Here is a 14146-nt window from a genome sequence, read left to right as displayed (position 1 = left end):
TAGCGTAATGTCCTCAAGGTTCATCCATGTCCTAGCATGTGACAGGAATTCCTTCCTTTTTAAGGCCGAATAATACTCCATCCTGTATATATACATTTGTTTAGCCACTGTCTATCAATGGACATTTTGGTTGCTTCTGTCTCTTAGGTATTGTGAGTAGTGCTGCTAAGGACATGGGTATGCAAGTATCTCTTTGAGACCCGGCTTTCAATTCTTGGTATATCCCCAGTAGATCCATATAGTGGATCTATTTAAAATTTTGAGGAACCATTATACTATTTTCTGTAGCAGTCACACCATTTTACAATCTCACCAACACAGCACAGGGGTTCTAGTTTTTCCACATCCTTGCCAACACTTGTTATTTTCTGTTGTTTTGACAGTAGCCCTCCTTAGGGGTGTGAGGTGATAGCTCATTGTGATTTTGATTTTTTGTTTCACCGTTAGTCATGCTGAGCATCTTTTCATATGCTTGTTGGCTGTTTGTATATCATCTTTGGAGAAATGTCTGTTCAAGTCCTTTACCCATTTTCTAATCTGGGTATTTTATTTTTGTTGTTGAGTTATAGGAGTTCTTCATACATTCTGAATATTAACCTCTTATCACATATATGATTTACAAATATTTCCCATTTTGTAGGTTGTCTTTGTAATTCTGTTGAATATATCCTTTGATGCATAAAAGTTTTTAAGTTTGATGTCATCCCATTTGTCTATTTGTGCTTTTGTGCCTGTGCTTTTGATGTCACACCCAAGAAATTGCAAAATCCGTTGTCTTGAAGCTTTTCCTCCATGTTTTCTTCTAGGACTTTTATAGTTTGGAGTCTTACATTTGGGTCTTTAATCCATTGTGAGTTAATTTTTGTATATGGTGTCTGATAAAGGTCCAGCCTCATTTTCTACATGTGAATATCCAGTTTTCCCAACATCATTTGTTGAAGAGACTTCCTTTCCCCACCAAATCATCTTGGCAGCCTTGTCAAAGACCATTTGACAAATATGTGAGGTTTTGTTTTGCGGCTCTCTATTCTGTCTATTCCATTGGTCTGTGTATCTGTGTTTGTGCCATACTGTTTTGATTACTGTAGCTTTTTAATATATTCTGAAATCAGGAGATGTCAGTCTTCTAATTTTGTTTTTTTACAAAATTATTTTGGATGTTCAAGGTTCCTTGAAGCTCTATATGAGTTTTAGGATGGACTTTTCTGCTTCTCCAAAAAATGCTCTTGATAAGAATGCATTGAATCTGTAGATTGCTTTGGGTAGTATTGACATCTTGACAATATTAAGTCTTCCAATTCATGAACATGGGATGTCTTTCCAGCTATTTCTATCTTATTTAATATCTTTCAGCAGTGTTTTCTAGCTTTCAGCATACAAGTCGATCACCTCCTTGGTTAGGTTTATTCCTAAATATTTTACTTTTTTTTTTTTCCTAAGTATTTTATTCTATGAACAGAGGTAATTTTACTTCTTTTCAAATCTGGATGCTTTTTATTTATTTTTCTTGCCTATTGCTCTGACTAGGACTTCCAAAGCTATGCTGAATAGAGGTGGTGAGAGTGGCCATCCTTGTCTTTTTTCTGATCTTAGAGGAAAAACTTTCAGTCTTTCACCACTGAGTATCATGTTAGCCATTGGCTTTTCCTGTATGGCCTTTATTATGTTGAGGTAGTTTCCTTCTGTTGCTAGTTTGTGAAGTGTTTTTATTGACACTTTTTTTTTAAGTGAAAAACAAAATGCAGAACAGCATGCATAGTATGATTACCTTCTGATAAAACAAAAGGATGTACACATTTGCATACATAGGGGCAAGACTGGAAGAATAAACAATAACCTGGTAATATTGGTGTCCCCTTTCTCTTTGGGGAGGAAGAGAGCATTGGGAACATGAAGAGAGGACAGTTGTCTTGGGATTCTCTATCCATTTCTAGATTAGAAATGCATAGTTTGATAATAAGAAAAAATACATAAGGTTCCTTAACTGAAAAATTCTAGGTTCTTAACATATATTAATATGATTTTTCTTACAATTTTTTTTTAGGTTTCACTGAATGTGAAATGACGAAGTCTAGCCCTTTGAAAATCACATTGTTTTTAGAAGAGGATAAGTCTTTAAAAGTAACATCAGACCCAAAGGTCGAGCAGCAGACTGGTTGGTTTTTATGCTTTATTTCCTATTAATATATTGGTAGAGCACATATTCAAATATATAGTGTCCTGTATTTCAAAATGTCTTGTGATTTTGTAATATCCTTTCTCTCTCGCTCTAACTAGGAAATACTCTAGCTTCCACAAAGAGACAGCACTGTTACGTTATCTTTAGGTCACAGACCCCTGTGAAAATGTGATGAAGGCTATCACTCACTTTCACAGGGAAAGGAAATGTGCTGTCCTTCTTCCACCCTCTTTATATAGTCTTAGAGGAATTAGTGGTTCTTGAAGATTATTTGGGAACCCTGCCCTAAGTGATATTAATATTTCCCTATTATTCACTGCCATGTGAAAGGGAACTCCCCAAAAATAGAAAAAGATTTACTTGAAATAACATTTTTTGTAAGTCTGAAGCTTTGGGCTATTATCTTGTCGTTTGCATTCTTCCTTAATATTCTTTCTTAAACCCAAAGCATTGAATTGGCTTTTGACAGTTCCAACCTGTATTGCTTTGCTGTTTATTTAGTAAACACGTGAACATGAGGTCTGCTCTGCTATCCCTTTAATCTGTAAAGGTCTGAGTCACAGAATCCACCTACTGAAATCTTTTCCAGAAGTGGTACGTGAGACTGAGATGAGTGTGGATGATGATGACGATATCAATAGCTCAAAAGTAATTAACGACATCTTCAGTGATGTCCTGGTGGAAGGTGAGCTAGATGTGGAAAAGAGCGAAGAGGAGATGGACCAAGAGGAACAGGAAGATGCATTGAATATCTCCTCGATGTCTTTACTTGCTCCATTAGCACAGACAGTTGGTGTGGTAAGTCCAGAGGTAAGGAGAGACTAGATGTCACCAGGCCCGGGACACAAAGAAACAGTTATAATGGGATCCCCTTTTAGTTGGTACATGGGGATTTGGCCCTCCATAGCCAGAGGCTTTCTGGAACTCTGATGTCAGTTCTCTTAAAACAGAGCTTAAAAGGCTTCCATGGTTTCCTTCGACCTTAGATAAAACCCAAACTGTGACATGGTTTATTTTTTTTTTTTATTTTTTTTTTTATTTTTTAAAGATTTTATTTATTTATTTGACAGAGATAGAGACAGCCAACGAGAGAGGGAACACAAGCAGGGGGAGTGGGAGAGGAAGAAGCAGGCTCATAGCGGAGGAGCCTGATGTGGGGCTCGATCCTGTAACGCCGGGATCACGCCCTGAGCCGAAGGCAGACGCTTTAACCGCTGTGCCACCCAGGCGCCCCTGTGACATGGTTTAAAAGGCCAGACATGTGGGCTCAAATCCTGGCTCTGGCATTGATGTTTATTGACCGAGTTTTTTAACCTCTTTACCACTTTTTCCTCACCTGTTAAACGAGGTTAAAACTAGTGTGGGTTTATGTGAATATTACATCATTAGTATATTAGTATTTAGCACCATTGAACTAACATTTACTAGGAGCTGACTATTGTTATTAGCTATCACCCTAAACTGAATAGCTACAGCTTGGAAAATTGATTCAATTAGAAATATTTTTTAAGAGAGTTCAAATGTAGGTTTTAGCTGTCTTTGAACTTTTATTCATTTACTATTTAGGAACTTATTTTAGTTGGCCTTGTTTTTATGATGACTCAGTTGACTCATTGGATGTTTATTTCCTAACAATAGAGAATTTATTCGATTCCTCGGAATTATCATTTAGAATCCCTGTCACCCATAGAATCTACTAACACCTGATGTGCTTCACTGCAGAGTTTAGTTTCCTCACCTAGATTGGAATTGAAAGACGCCAGTGTAAGTGATGAAAGTCCAAAGCCGGGAAAATTCCAGAGAACCCGTGTCCCTCGAGCTGAGTCAGGTGATAGTATTGGTTCTGAAGATCGTGATCTTCTTTATAGGTAAGAATGTTTTCAGAAGGCATTCACTTAACTAGGACTCATGGTTTAGATGTAGCAAGTCGCGTTACAATTTATACTTTTTTTTCAATATTTTTTTTATTATGTTAGTCACCGTACAGTACATCCCTAGTTTTTGACGTAAAGTTCCAGGATATATATATCCTTGTATAACACCCAGTGCACTATGCAATATGTGCCCTCCTTAATACGCATCACCAGCCTATCCCAGTCCCCCACCCCCCTCCCCTCTGAAGCCCTCAGTTTGTTTCCCAGAGTCCACAGTCTCTCATGCTTCATTTCCCCCTTCTGTTTACCCCCCCTTTCTTCTTCCCTTTCTTCTCCTACCGATCTTCCTATTTCTTATGTTCCATAAATGAGTGAAACCAAATGATAATTGTCTTTCTCTGCTTGACTTATTTTGCTTAGCAGTATCTCCTCTAGTCCCGTCCATGTTGCAGCAAATGTTGAGAAATCGTTCTTTTTGATGGCTGAGTAATATTCCGTTGTATATATGGACCACATCTTCTTAATCCAGTCATCTGTTGAAGGGCATCTCGGCTCCTTCCACGATTTAGCTATTGTGGACAATGCTGCTATGAACATTGGGGTGCATATGGCCCTTCTCTTCACTACGTCTGTATCTTTGGGGTAAATACCCAGTAGTGCAATGGCTGGATCATAGGGTAGCTCAATTTTTAACTTTTTAAGGGACCTCCACACTGTTTTCCAAAGTGGCTGTACCAACTTAGTGCATTCCCACCAACAATGTAGGAGGGATCCCCTTTCTCCACATCCTCTCCAGCAATTGTTGTTTCCTGCCTTGTCAATTTTTGCCATTCTAACTGGCGTAAAGTGGTATGTCAATGTGGTTTTGATTTGAATGTCCCTGATGGCTAATGATTTTGAACATTTTTTCATGTGTGTTAGCTATTTGTATGCCTTCATTGGAAAAGTGTTCGTATCTTCTGCCCATTTTTTGATTTGTTTATTTGTTTCTTGTGTATTGAGTTTGAGAAGTTTTTTGTAGATCTTGGATACCAGTCTTTTATTATCTGTAGCATCATTTGCAAATATATTCTCCCATTCCATGGGCTGCCTCTTAGTTTCTTTGACTGTTTCCTTGGCTGTGCAGAAGCTTTTTATCTTGATGAAGTCCCACAAGTTCATTTTATCTTTTGTTTCTCTTGCCTTTGGAGATGTGTCATGAAAAAAGTTGCTGTGGCCGATGTCGTAGAGGTTGCTGCCTATGTTCTCCTCTAGGATTTTGATGGATTCCTGTCTCACATCGAGGCCTTTCATCCATTTGGAGTTTATCTTTGTGTATGGTGTGAGAGAGTGGTCAAGTTTCATTCTTTTGCATATAGCCGTCCAATTTTCCCAGCACCATTTATTGAAGAGACTGTCTTTTTTCCACCAGCTGTTTTTTCCTGCTTTGTCAAAGATTAGTTGCCCAGAGAGCCGAGGGTCCATTTCTGGGTTCTCTATTCTGTTCCATTGGTCTATGTGTCTGTTTTTGTGCCAGTACCATGCTGTCTTTGTGATCACAGCTTTGTAGTACAGCTCGAAATCTGGCATTGTGATGCCCCCAGGTTTGTTTTTCCTTTTCAACAGTTCCTTGGCGATTTGGGGCCTTTTCTGGTTTCACACAAATTTAAGGGCTGTTTGTTCCAGTTCTTTGAAAAATGTCATTGGTATTTTATACTTATTGGCAATTTATACTTATAATGTTCTTCATAATTCACCTGTAAAACTTTGCAATGACTTTTGTCAGCCTCTCTTTTACCAAATGGCATTTTCCATTCCACATGTTCAATAAAAGAGAGCGCTCAATGTGTTGCTGGATTTCTAATGGAGTATACCTTATTTCTTGAAGCATTGATGCATACAGATCTCAAAGATTCAAAGAAACAGAACGTCCTTCAATAAAGCAGGTGATTGTTCGGAAGGAAGATGTTACTTCAAAGTTAGATGAGAAAAAGAATGCCTTTCCTGGTCAAGTTAATATCAAACAGAAGATGCAGGTATGTACTTCGGTGGAAAGGAGATTTGGAATGTCTGCTGCACATTCCTTAAGGACAAGGGCCCAGCCTGTTCATCTCTACACCCCGAGTGACTGGAGCATTGGCTGAGACATGAGGGCTCAGTAAATTGCTCTTGAATTCAGTGTAACTTGAGAAAGGAAGGTCTTTGTTGGAAACGTTGGAAGCTTATTTGATATTTCCGAAATATTTAAACATGTTTGTCATAAATATCCTTAAAGTAGAACTATAAATGGGATGGTGGTGAAGTGTGAAATTTATTTCGCTCTTATAGGTTATTTTACGCTAAGGAAGGCATTTTCAAAAGTATAACATACATGTAATTTAAATAAAATGAATCAGATAATTTCTAAATCTTTACTACTTTGTTGAACATAGCCCCAATTATAATTTTAATAAGTACAAGTGGAAAGTCTTTTCATAAGAAAGAATGTTTACAGTGTAATTATTACAGCATGTTGAATGTTTTTGGTGCAGAGTGTAGATACCTGAATGGTGAAACAGTAACATTTTGACTTTACTCTCTGGATATTTTGGAAATTATCCAGTAGGCTTGGTAAGAACTGAAGTTTAAATAAAGTAAAAATGGCGATTAAAAATGTGAGTTTTTTTCCTCCTTTTGTTGGTTTCCCTAGGAACTCAATAATGAAATAAATTTGCAGCAGACAGTAATCTATCAAGCTAGCCAGGCTCTTAACTGTTGTGTTGATGAAGATCACGGAAAAGGGTCACTAGAGGAAGCTGAAGCGGAAAGACTTCTCCTCATTGCAAGTACGTGGGATACACTTGAAACAATTCCAACAGAGTTTCAAACCAGGAAAGACTCATTTTGTCTAGGATAGTTAGACATCTTTATTTTAAAGAAAGGGCTTTTTCTATTTCTGTTGATCTATGTTTCTGTTTGTTCTTATAACATTTGTGAATACTCTGCACGTAAAATAAAATGTAGTTTGCAGGAAAGGTAAAAGGAATGGAAATGCATTTGAAGAAATGTAGTTGTGAAGAGTATGCCAAAAATGAATATACGAATATGTTTATATGTGTGCATGTATTCGTATGCACACACTCTGTTTCTGCACCTAGCTATCTGCACGTAGCTGAAACAGTATGTGAAGTTTGTTGTGTATGTGTAGTGATGGATGACAGGGCCTGTTAGCGTGGAGAGATTATACCACATGAGAAAACTGGCAAAAAGTTCAAGCACTAAATTATAAGCACGCTGTAAACAGATGAGTAGTCAGGGTTTTGCCCAACTAGCTACCAGCTGCTTGTATAAAGAAGCACTGGTCTTAAGTACATTTGCCACATCAGTGCACTTTCTTAAATTGGTCTCATGTAGAAACAGCTGCAGTTTTCATATTTGTGACATTGCATATTTTTGCATAGCTGAGAAGAGAGCACTTTTGATTGATGAGTTGAATAAATTGAAGAATGAAGGGCCTCAGAGGAAGAATAAGACTGCTCCCATTGCCGCAAGTGAATTTGTCCCATCCAAAGGATCAGTTACTTTGTCAGAAATCCGCTTGCCTCTAAAAGCAGATTTTGTCTGCGGTACGGTTCAGAAACCAGGTATGGTGATTTTTATTTGCATCACTTCTAGATCCTGTGTTAAATTATGAACCTTACCTAGATAGGAATTATGCAAATGGGAGCAAATAGAGCATGCAAAAGGATGCGCAGCTTGTATCTTGGCCCCTTAGTTCCTTTAATGAAGATATATACATAAAAATAACCAAGGGGAAATTTCATATTTGGGGTTGCTGATCCACACGGTAATATACGTGGCTCTAACTGAAAGGAAGGTGAGTTAAACATAGTTTGTTTTTTTTTTTTTAGATGTTGTTTATTTGAGAGAGAGCAAGAGAGAACACAAGCTGGGGGAGGGGCGGAGAGAGAAGCAGACTCCCCGCTGAGCAGGGAGCCTGACACCGGGCTCTATCCCGGGACCCTGGGATCATGACCTGAAGCAAAGGCAGACGCTTAACCAACTGAGCCACCCGGGTGCCCCTAAACATAGTTTTGAGCATAAAATACTTTCCTAAGATGAGATATCTTGAGACAGCAGATCATTCCACTTTCATTATTTAATTTTATTGTGGAAAGTATTGGGAAATTGAAGAGAATCTACATTACTTACTCTTTTCTGTTTAAAATTCATCCCCCAAATCTTGAATTATTGGTTGTAGAGGTGAAGATGACCACTACAGTGAAGATGATTCTATTGAAATTGTTATGCCTTTGTCACTCTAGATTGAATAAGTGAACTTTTCTAGTCTATGATAAATCATAGCAAAGTGGGCAAAGGAGAAATAGGGATCTGAAAACAGGGCAGGGTATTTATATAGAAGCTTAATAAAATCAAAGTTTCATTAAATTCTGGTGAAGTTCTTTTAACATTCTTTTATATTTTCATTTGCATGGACCATTCTTTTGGAGGAGAAGGAGGGCTAGACATAGGTGAGAAGTGAATATAAGGTATAGGGAAAATAAAGAATGGAGATGTTTAAAAGTTAGAGCGTTCTTGTAGGAACAAGGTAACGTAGGTTCTGATTGTTGTTTGATTTTGGTGTGGTCTGGAAGAAATCTATTGGTAATATAGTATGTACCTTGGGACGTGGGTATTTACTAACATAGTGAAGGAAACATTCTGTGTTTCTATTAGAATTTATCTCTGAGTAACTTTCACAGAAATATAGTATTTTAATCTCAGTTTTGAAATAATAAACCATAATTTCCCTTTTGAGGAATATACTGTTAGCTAAAGATTTAGGAATCAATAGGCAAAATTTCAAGTCAGCAGAAATTGAGGGATATGGAGTGACGTTATTTCAGTTCATTTAAATGACAGGGAGAGACCTTGGTGATGCTTATTGATGATGAATATGACTATCTGCTTATGTACTTATTAGCTTTTTGTATCTGGAAAGTTGATTTTAGTAATTTTTAGATAAATTACTTTAATTAGTCACAGTATTACTTTTTCCTTTGGTCTTCCAGAATGCTGATTAGCCAAATCTGATTTTGCTTGTGCTTATTATGTAATGTGATTACTTTTTGCAGATGCAGCAAATTACTATTTCTTAATTATACTAAAAGCAGGAGCTGAAAATATGGTAGCCACACCATTAGCATGTACTTCAAATTCTCTTAATGGTGATGCTCTGACATTTACTACTACGTTTACTCTGTAAGTAAATTAGGCTCTTGACAGTTTAAACACATTTTTCTTTTAATAGAGAATACAGATAGAATGTATAGTCTTTGAAATGCAGTATCTACATTCTTATATGGACAAATAACTCCATTTCAATTTGTTGATTTAAATCTTTTACATGTTTCTGATATTTCTTTCATTGAATAGCACATTTCTTCCATGTGATTATAGGTATTTAATGTTTTGATATATATATAAAATATAAATATATATTACATATGTAACATAAAAATATTTAAGGCCCAGATATGTTATGTAAATATATATAATATATATATATATAAAATCTGGACCTTAATTTCTTATATGTTTTACATCTTAAATGTACTTAATATTCCAACTCCCTGAAAAGATGTATTTAGTGTCACAAATTTATTGTGAAAACACAGAGTCAAAATCCAGTTAGAAAAAAAAGATCTTGTTGTAAAGCACTGAAGAAAATATTTGACTTGTGTTAGAGGAAAAATAGACTGTTCATATCAATTTTTATATTCTTTAATGGTTTATAATAACTGCCTGTAGTTAAAAACACTGTGAATTCCTTTCCTCCCAGAATAATGCAACACTATCAGCGGCATTATTTTTAATGGCATTAAGTCTGTTTTCCTTACTGTTTTATTTAATGATTTATTTTTCCAGGCAAGATGTGTCTAATGACTTTGAAATAAATATTGAAGTTTACAGCTTGGTAAGCAGTGAAAGCTTTCTGAAATAACCAATATTATGTTTTTCTTAGAAATATTAGCTCTTAATACCTAATTATGCTTTGGGTTTGTGTGTAGGTACAAAAGAAAGATCTCTCAGGCCCTGATAAGAAGAAAAAGGCATATAAGTCCAAGGTGAGAATGAAAAGCCCAGTAAAAGTACCATGATCAGAAACCATAGCTATATCAGTTTTAATTGCTTCTACATTCATTTGACAACCAGCTTGTATAACCTGCTAAAACGTCTCCCAAGCCTTCCTCCCGCACTCTTGCCTGCCACGTCCTCGGTGAAGCAGGACTTAGGACTGACCCGCACACGGAAGCAGTAGCATCTGCAGGTTGACTTCCAGCTTTCCACATTTCCCAGGAAATGTGCTTTTCCTAAGTCATCATCTAGCAGAATTTTATCTTAGTTCTAATAAAAATTGGAATGACAGTATGGGGAAAGCCTTAATAGAGGACTCAAGTATAACGTATTCATATTTCAGGATTATTTTCTATGTGGGAGCATCTCAAGGTTGGTTAGTTTTAAGCTCTGAATCATAGTGTTTAGCAGGAAAGACACTGTTATCTTTTCTTCTAGGCGATTACCCCAAAGCGACTTCTTACATCTATAACCACTGTAAGTAAATTCTTGAAAAATTTAGCTCCCTTGAGAAATCTGCATCTTACACACAGGATTGTAAATTGGTTAGCCATTTCTAAACCCTTAGCACTGTAGAAATCTTTAAAATATACTACTGGGGAGGAAATCTCTGATATTTAAGTAGGGGAAAATACTGTTTTCTGAAATGTAGCCTTTGCAGTGTTAAAGAGTTTAATGTTTAATATTTAAATCTTTGTATCAAATAAAGAAAATAACTTATGCTTTTTTTTTTTTTTTTAAAGAAAAGCAGCCTTCATTCTTCAGGTGAGTGGATCATGAACTATTTCAAACAACAGAATAAGGAAATGAGCTAAGCAACAGCACACGTGCTCTATGCAAACAGGCATCTTGATGAGTGTTCACCTTCGTCTCCTTTGAGTAATATTTTCTGTGTGGTTTTTAGTAACATATAAGATTACTGGCCAGAATGGCATGCTGTCAGATGTCGTCACAGGCCGCCAGGCATCACGTCATTCCAGCTCTAGCAGGCAGTACCCGTGTGATACCCAGTCACCCGGCCACCGCTGCAGCCAGTGGCTTCACTCTTCACCCCAGCTCTGTCGGTTCTGTAGATTTGTTTTGTGCTTTCCACACTGTGGATGGACTTGACTTCTCTTAACTTTACTGATCATGACTGGCATTGTATCACGTCAGAGAAGCATCCTTCTAGTTCTCTGGAACCTGGGTGCCAGGAAGCCAGGAAAGGCATTCTCTAGAGTGGCTTTCGGCCTGAGTTTTCCAAAGGGGATTAGAATGGCGCTCCTTCCACTCGCCTCCTGTGGCTTCTGGTCTCTTCTTGGCACAAGAAGGTAACTAAGAAGAGCTTTGCAGAGACAGTCTTTGCTGCTAATCATGTCATCCTAGACTAGAGCAGTGAAGCCTTTTCACATCTCTTTTAGGAAAGCTGCTTTATGTATACATTCTTGAGTTCTGTGTCTTAAAAATATATCATCCCAAAGGAGTGATAAGGAATGTCGATGCTACCTCAGCTAAATTAAATATAAAGTACTCAACAGTTTTCTTTCATTCTTTAGAGATGGAGGAAAATGAGGCAGTTTCTCTGTGACAACTTAATTTCTTTCTTTTGGGCTGTGGTGAAGAATTGTTATTTACACTCACAGAAGTCACTCGGAACTAAACTTCATTTCCTTTCTCTACAGTCATGGCCAGTCCAGGCGGTCTCAATGCTGTGCGCACCAGCAACTTTGCCCTGGTTGGATCTTACACGCTGTCATTAGCTTCAGTAGGAAACACTAAATTTGCTCTGGACAAGGTACTCCCAATTTATGTATTTATTTACTTTTAGAAAAATTGGGTCAATGGAAATGCCCCAGCACTTTCAAGTATTTGAAATCTTCGGTTGAAAATGTATGCTCTTAGAATTGTACATTTTAACTAGGCATGGGTGTCCCTACATTTTTGATGTTGGAAATATTTCTCTCTTGTCTCTTAATAGTTAAATCTTCAAAGTAGTGTATGCTGATTCATTTTAAATGTTACTTCTGACTACAGGAGTATTATTACTTCTTGCATGTAGATGTTAAGCTTACAGTTTTAAACATGGTAGCTTTTCCATTTGGACTGATATTTTGAAATGAATACTATAGTAGAGATTTAGTTTTGACAAGATAGGGAAGGATAGGTTACTTTCTTAGGAAAGTACTCATGAATCGAAGGGATTTCTTTCCCATACTTTCCTCCCCAAATTAAAAGCTTCAAAGTTCACATCTGTGTTCTCTCACTATTGAGTGCTTTTTCACCATAATGTGGTATGACTTAACTTTTAATAGACAAGACCATTTAAAGAGTGAGAGAACTAGTGGCAAACTTTGGTCCTTGGGCTGACTCCTGTGGTGTAATACAGGGATATTTTTAAACATTTTAAGAGTTTTTCCTAGTCAGAATATGGAGGTGAGGAAGTATAAAAATTAGGAGGCCTGGTTTCTAGTATTGGCCTTGCTCGTAATTTCCTTTTTAACATTGAGCAAGGTCACTTCATTACTCTGGGATCTTGTTTTCCCAGTAGAGAATATTAGGTTGAATTAAAACAATCTACCTTTAAACTTCTATGAAATATTTTCCTTTTAGTTGATAGACAAAAAACAACCTTTGAAATTTTGATTATTGTTAATGCATAAATGTGTTTTAACATGCTAATTTAAAAGAATGTATATAACTTTTTATTTAGTAATTCGGCTAGTTTAACAAATTGAGTGATCTTGGGTCTTTTTTTTTCTTTTTGTCCTTTATTTTGTTTGTTTTAGATAAATTATGATGTAAAAGAGCGAGAGCTACTGGGCTATATGTTCCAGGAAAAGGTTGCCATATTTTCTTTGCTTGAAACTAATGAGCTTAAATAATCAATCCTGACGTTTTGGGTCATATGTATTCGTTTCACTAACCACTCTCATGTGTTCTTGGTTATTTTAAATAATTAAAGACATGATGTACATTATTCTTTCTTTAGAATCTTGCAGATGGGCATCTTTTCCTTTACTCTTATAGTTCTTTAAAGCTTCTTTTGATAGTCCTCTTCCTTTTTTTCATGCATGTTTGGTACTTGGGCTTTTCTTCTATATTCTTTTTTCACATTACAATTCCTTAAGATTCTATAGTCACTTGGACTTTGATTTTCCGGGTACTAAAATACCAAATTAATAACTAACACTAAAATGTATTCAGTGTGTTCAATTGTCTAAAACTAAAATGTCTTCAATATTGTTGACCTCCCCTATATTGAAAGAGCTACTGGTGATGTTTCAGATAAAACTGGTTTCAGCTGGCTAATAGATATATTGCTATGTAGATGATGCTTTGTGTAGTGATTTTGAAATTAAAATGCATTTAACACTAAAATTATACTAACTATAATCATGTTTTAGAAGGGTTTTTTTTTTTAGGATTTTTAATATCCTTGCAAAGATCAATTGCAAGCATTCTGTGGGTATATAGAAATTTACAAAATGCCAACTTCTACATGTGTAAGAGATTATTTTAGTCTTTAAAATCAAAGAGATTTTAATGATGTATGTTAAATATAGACTGGTCTTAAAATTGGGTGCCATTTTAATTCAAAATATCACACAAATTAATAAAAATCTGGTATTTCCATTCTCTTAATTTCTTTGAAATTAAAACTTAAATAGCCAACCACATGATTCAGTACAAAATCAAATCACTCAATTTAATCGGTTGTGTCTAATACTCTAAAGTCTCTTTCTGAATCAAATACAGTATATCAGATATAAAATTTGTCCCAAATGTGCTTTTTTGAGTGGCAGGAAGAAGCAAATATTTATTCTAATAGTTTATAGTTGATGTAGGAGAATATTTAAAATAGTTAAGTTAGATGTTAAGTTGGTGAGAAAAATGGAAGACCTTCTGTATAACCCTACTTAATTGACTTGGAGAAAATAGACAAGTCACCCATGTCCTCCCAGATACCAGTGATAGAAGGGAGTGTTTGCTTATTTTATTGGTGCTGTGACCAACAATA

At 36.2% G+C, this 14146-nt stretch overlaps 2 protein-coding genes across 5 annotated transcripts in view; one reads left to right on the top strand and one right to left on the bottom strand.

Moving 5' to 3' along the window:
* Positions 1-14146, bottom strand: part of MATCAP2 (microtubule associated tyrosine carboxypeptidase 2) — a 125977-nt gene that overhangs the window by 95071 nt on the left and 16760 nt on the right. The gene's annotated exons all lie outside the window — the stretch shown is intronic.
* ANLN (anillin, actin binding protein) overlaps positions 1-14146 on the top strand; it is a 118235-nt gene that overhangs the window by 92498 nt on the left and 11591 nt on the right. For 2 of the 4 annotated variants that reach the window (XM_087860905.1, XM_087860903.1), the window contains exons 9-21: positions 2045-2155; positions 2769-2989; positions 3902-4047; positions 5921-6068; positions 6722-6857; positions 7473-7655; positions 9147-9273; positions 9940-9988; positions 10083-10139; positions 10588-10626; positions 10893-10914; positions 11811-11923; positions 12915-12968. In XM_087860905.1, coding sequence (XP_087717031.1) covers positions 2045-2155; positions 2769-2989; positions 3902-4047; positions 5921-6068; positions 6722-6857; positions 7473-7655; positions 9147-9273; positions 9940-9988; positions 10083-10139; positions 10588-10626; positions 10893-10914; positions 11811-11923; positions 12915-12968 — 1406 coding nt within the window. The remainder of the gene's footprint in view (positions 1-2044; positions 2156-2768; positions 2990-3901; positions 4048-5920; positions 6069-6721; positions 6858-7472; positions 7656-9146; positions 9274-9939; positions 9989-10082; positions 10140-10587; positions 10627-10892; positions 10915-11810; positions 11924-12914; positions 12969-14146) is intronic. The other 2 variants (XM_087860904.1, XM_045792862.2) reach the window with 2 other exon arrangements.

The sequence above is a fragment of the Ursus americanus genome, chromosome 3 (assembly GCF_024610735.1).
Source record: "Ursus americanus isolate L20-20 chromosome 3, mUrsAme1.1.p, whole genome shotgun sequence".
NCBI lineage: Eukaryota > Metazoa > Chordata > Mammalia > Carnivora > Ursidae > Ursus > Ursus americanus.
The sequence above is the reverse complement of the archived record's forward strand: the minus strand, read 5'-3'. Positions and strand labels throughout refer to the sequence as shown.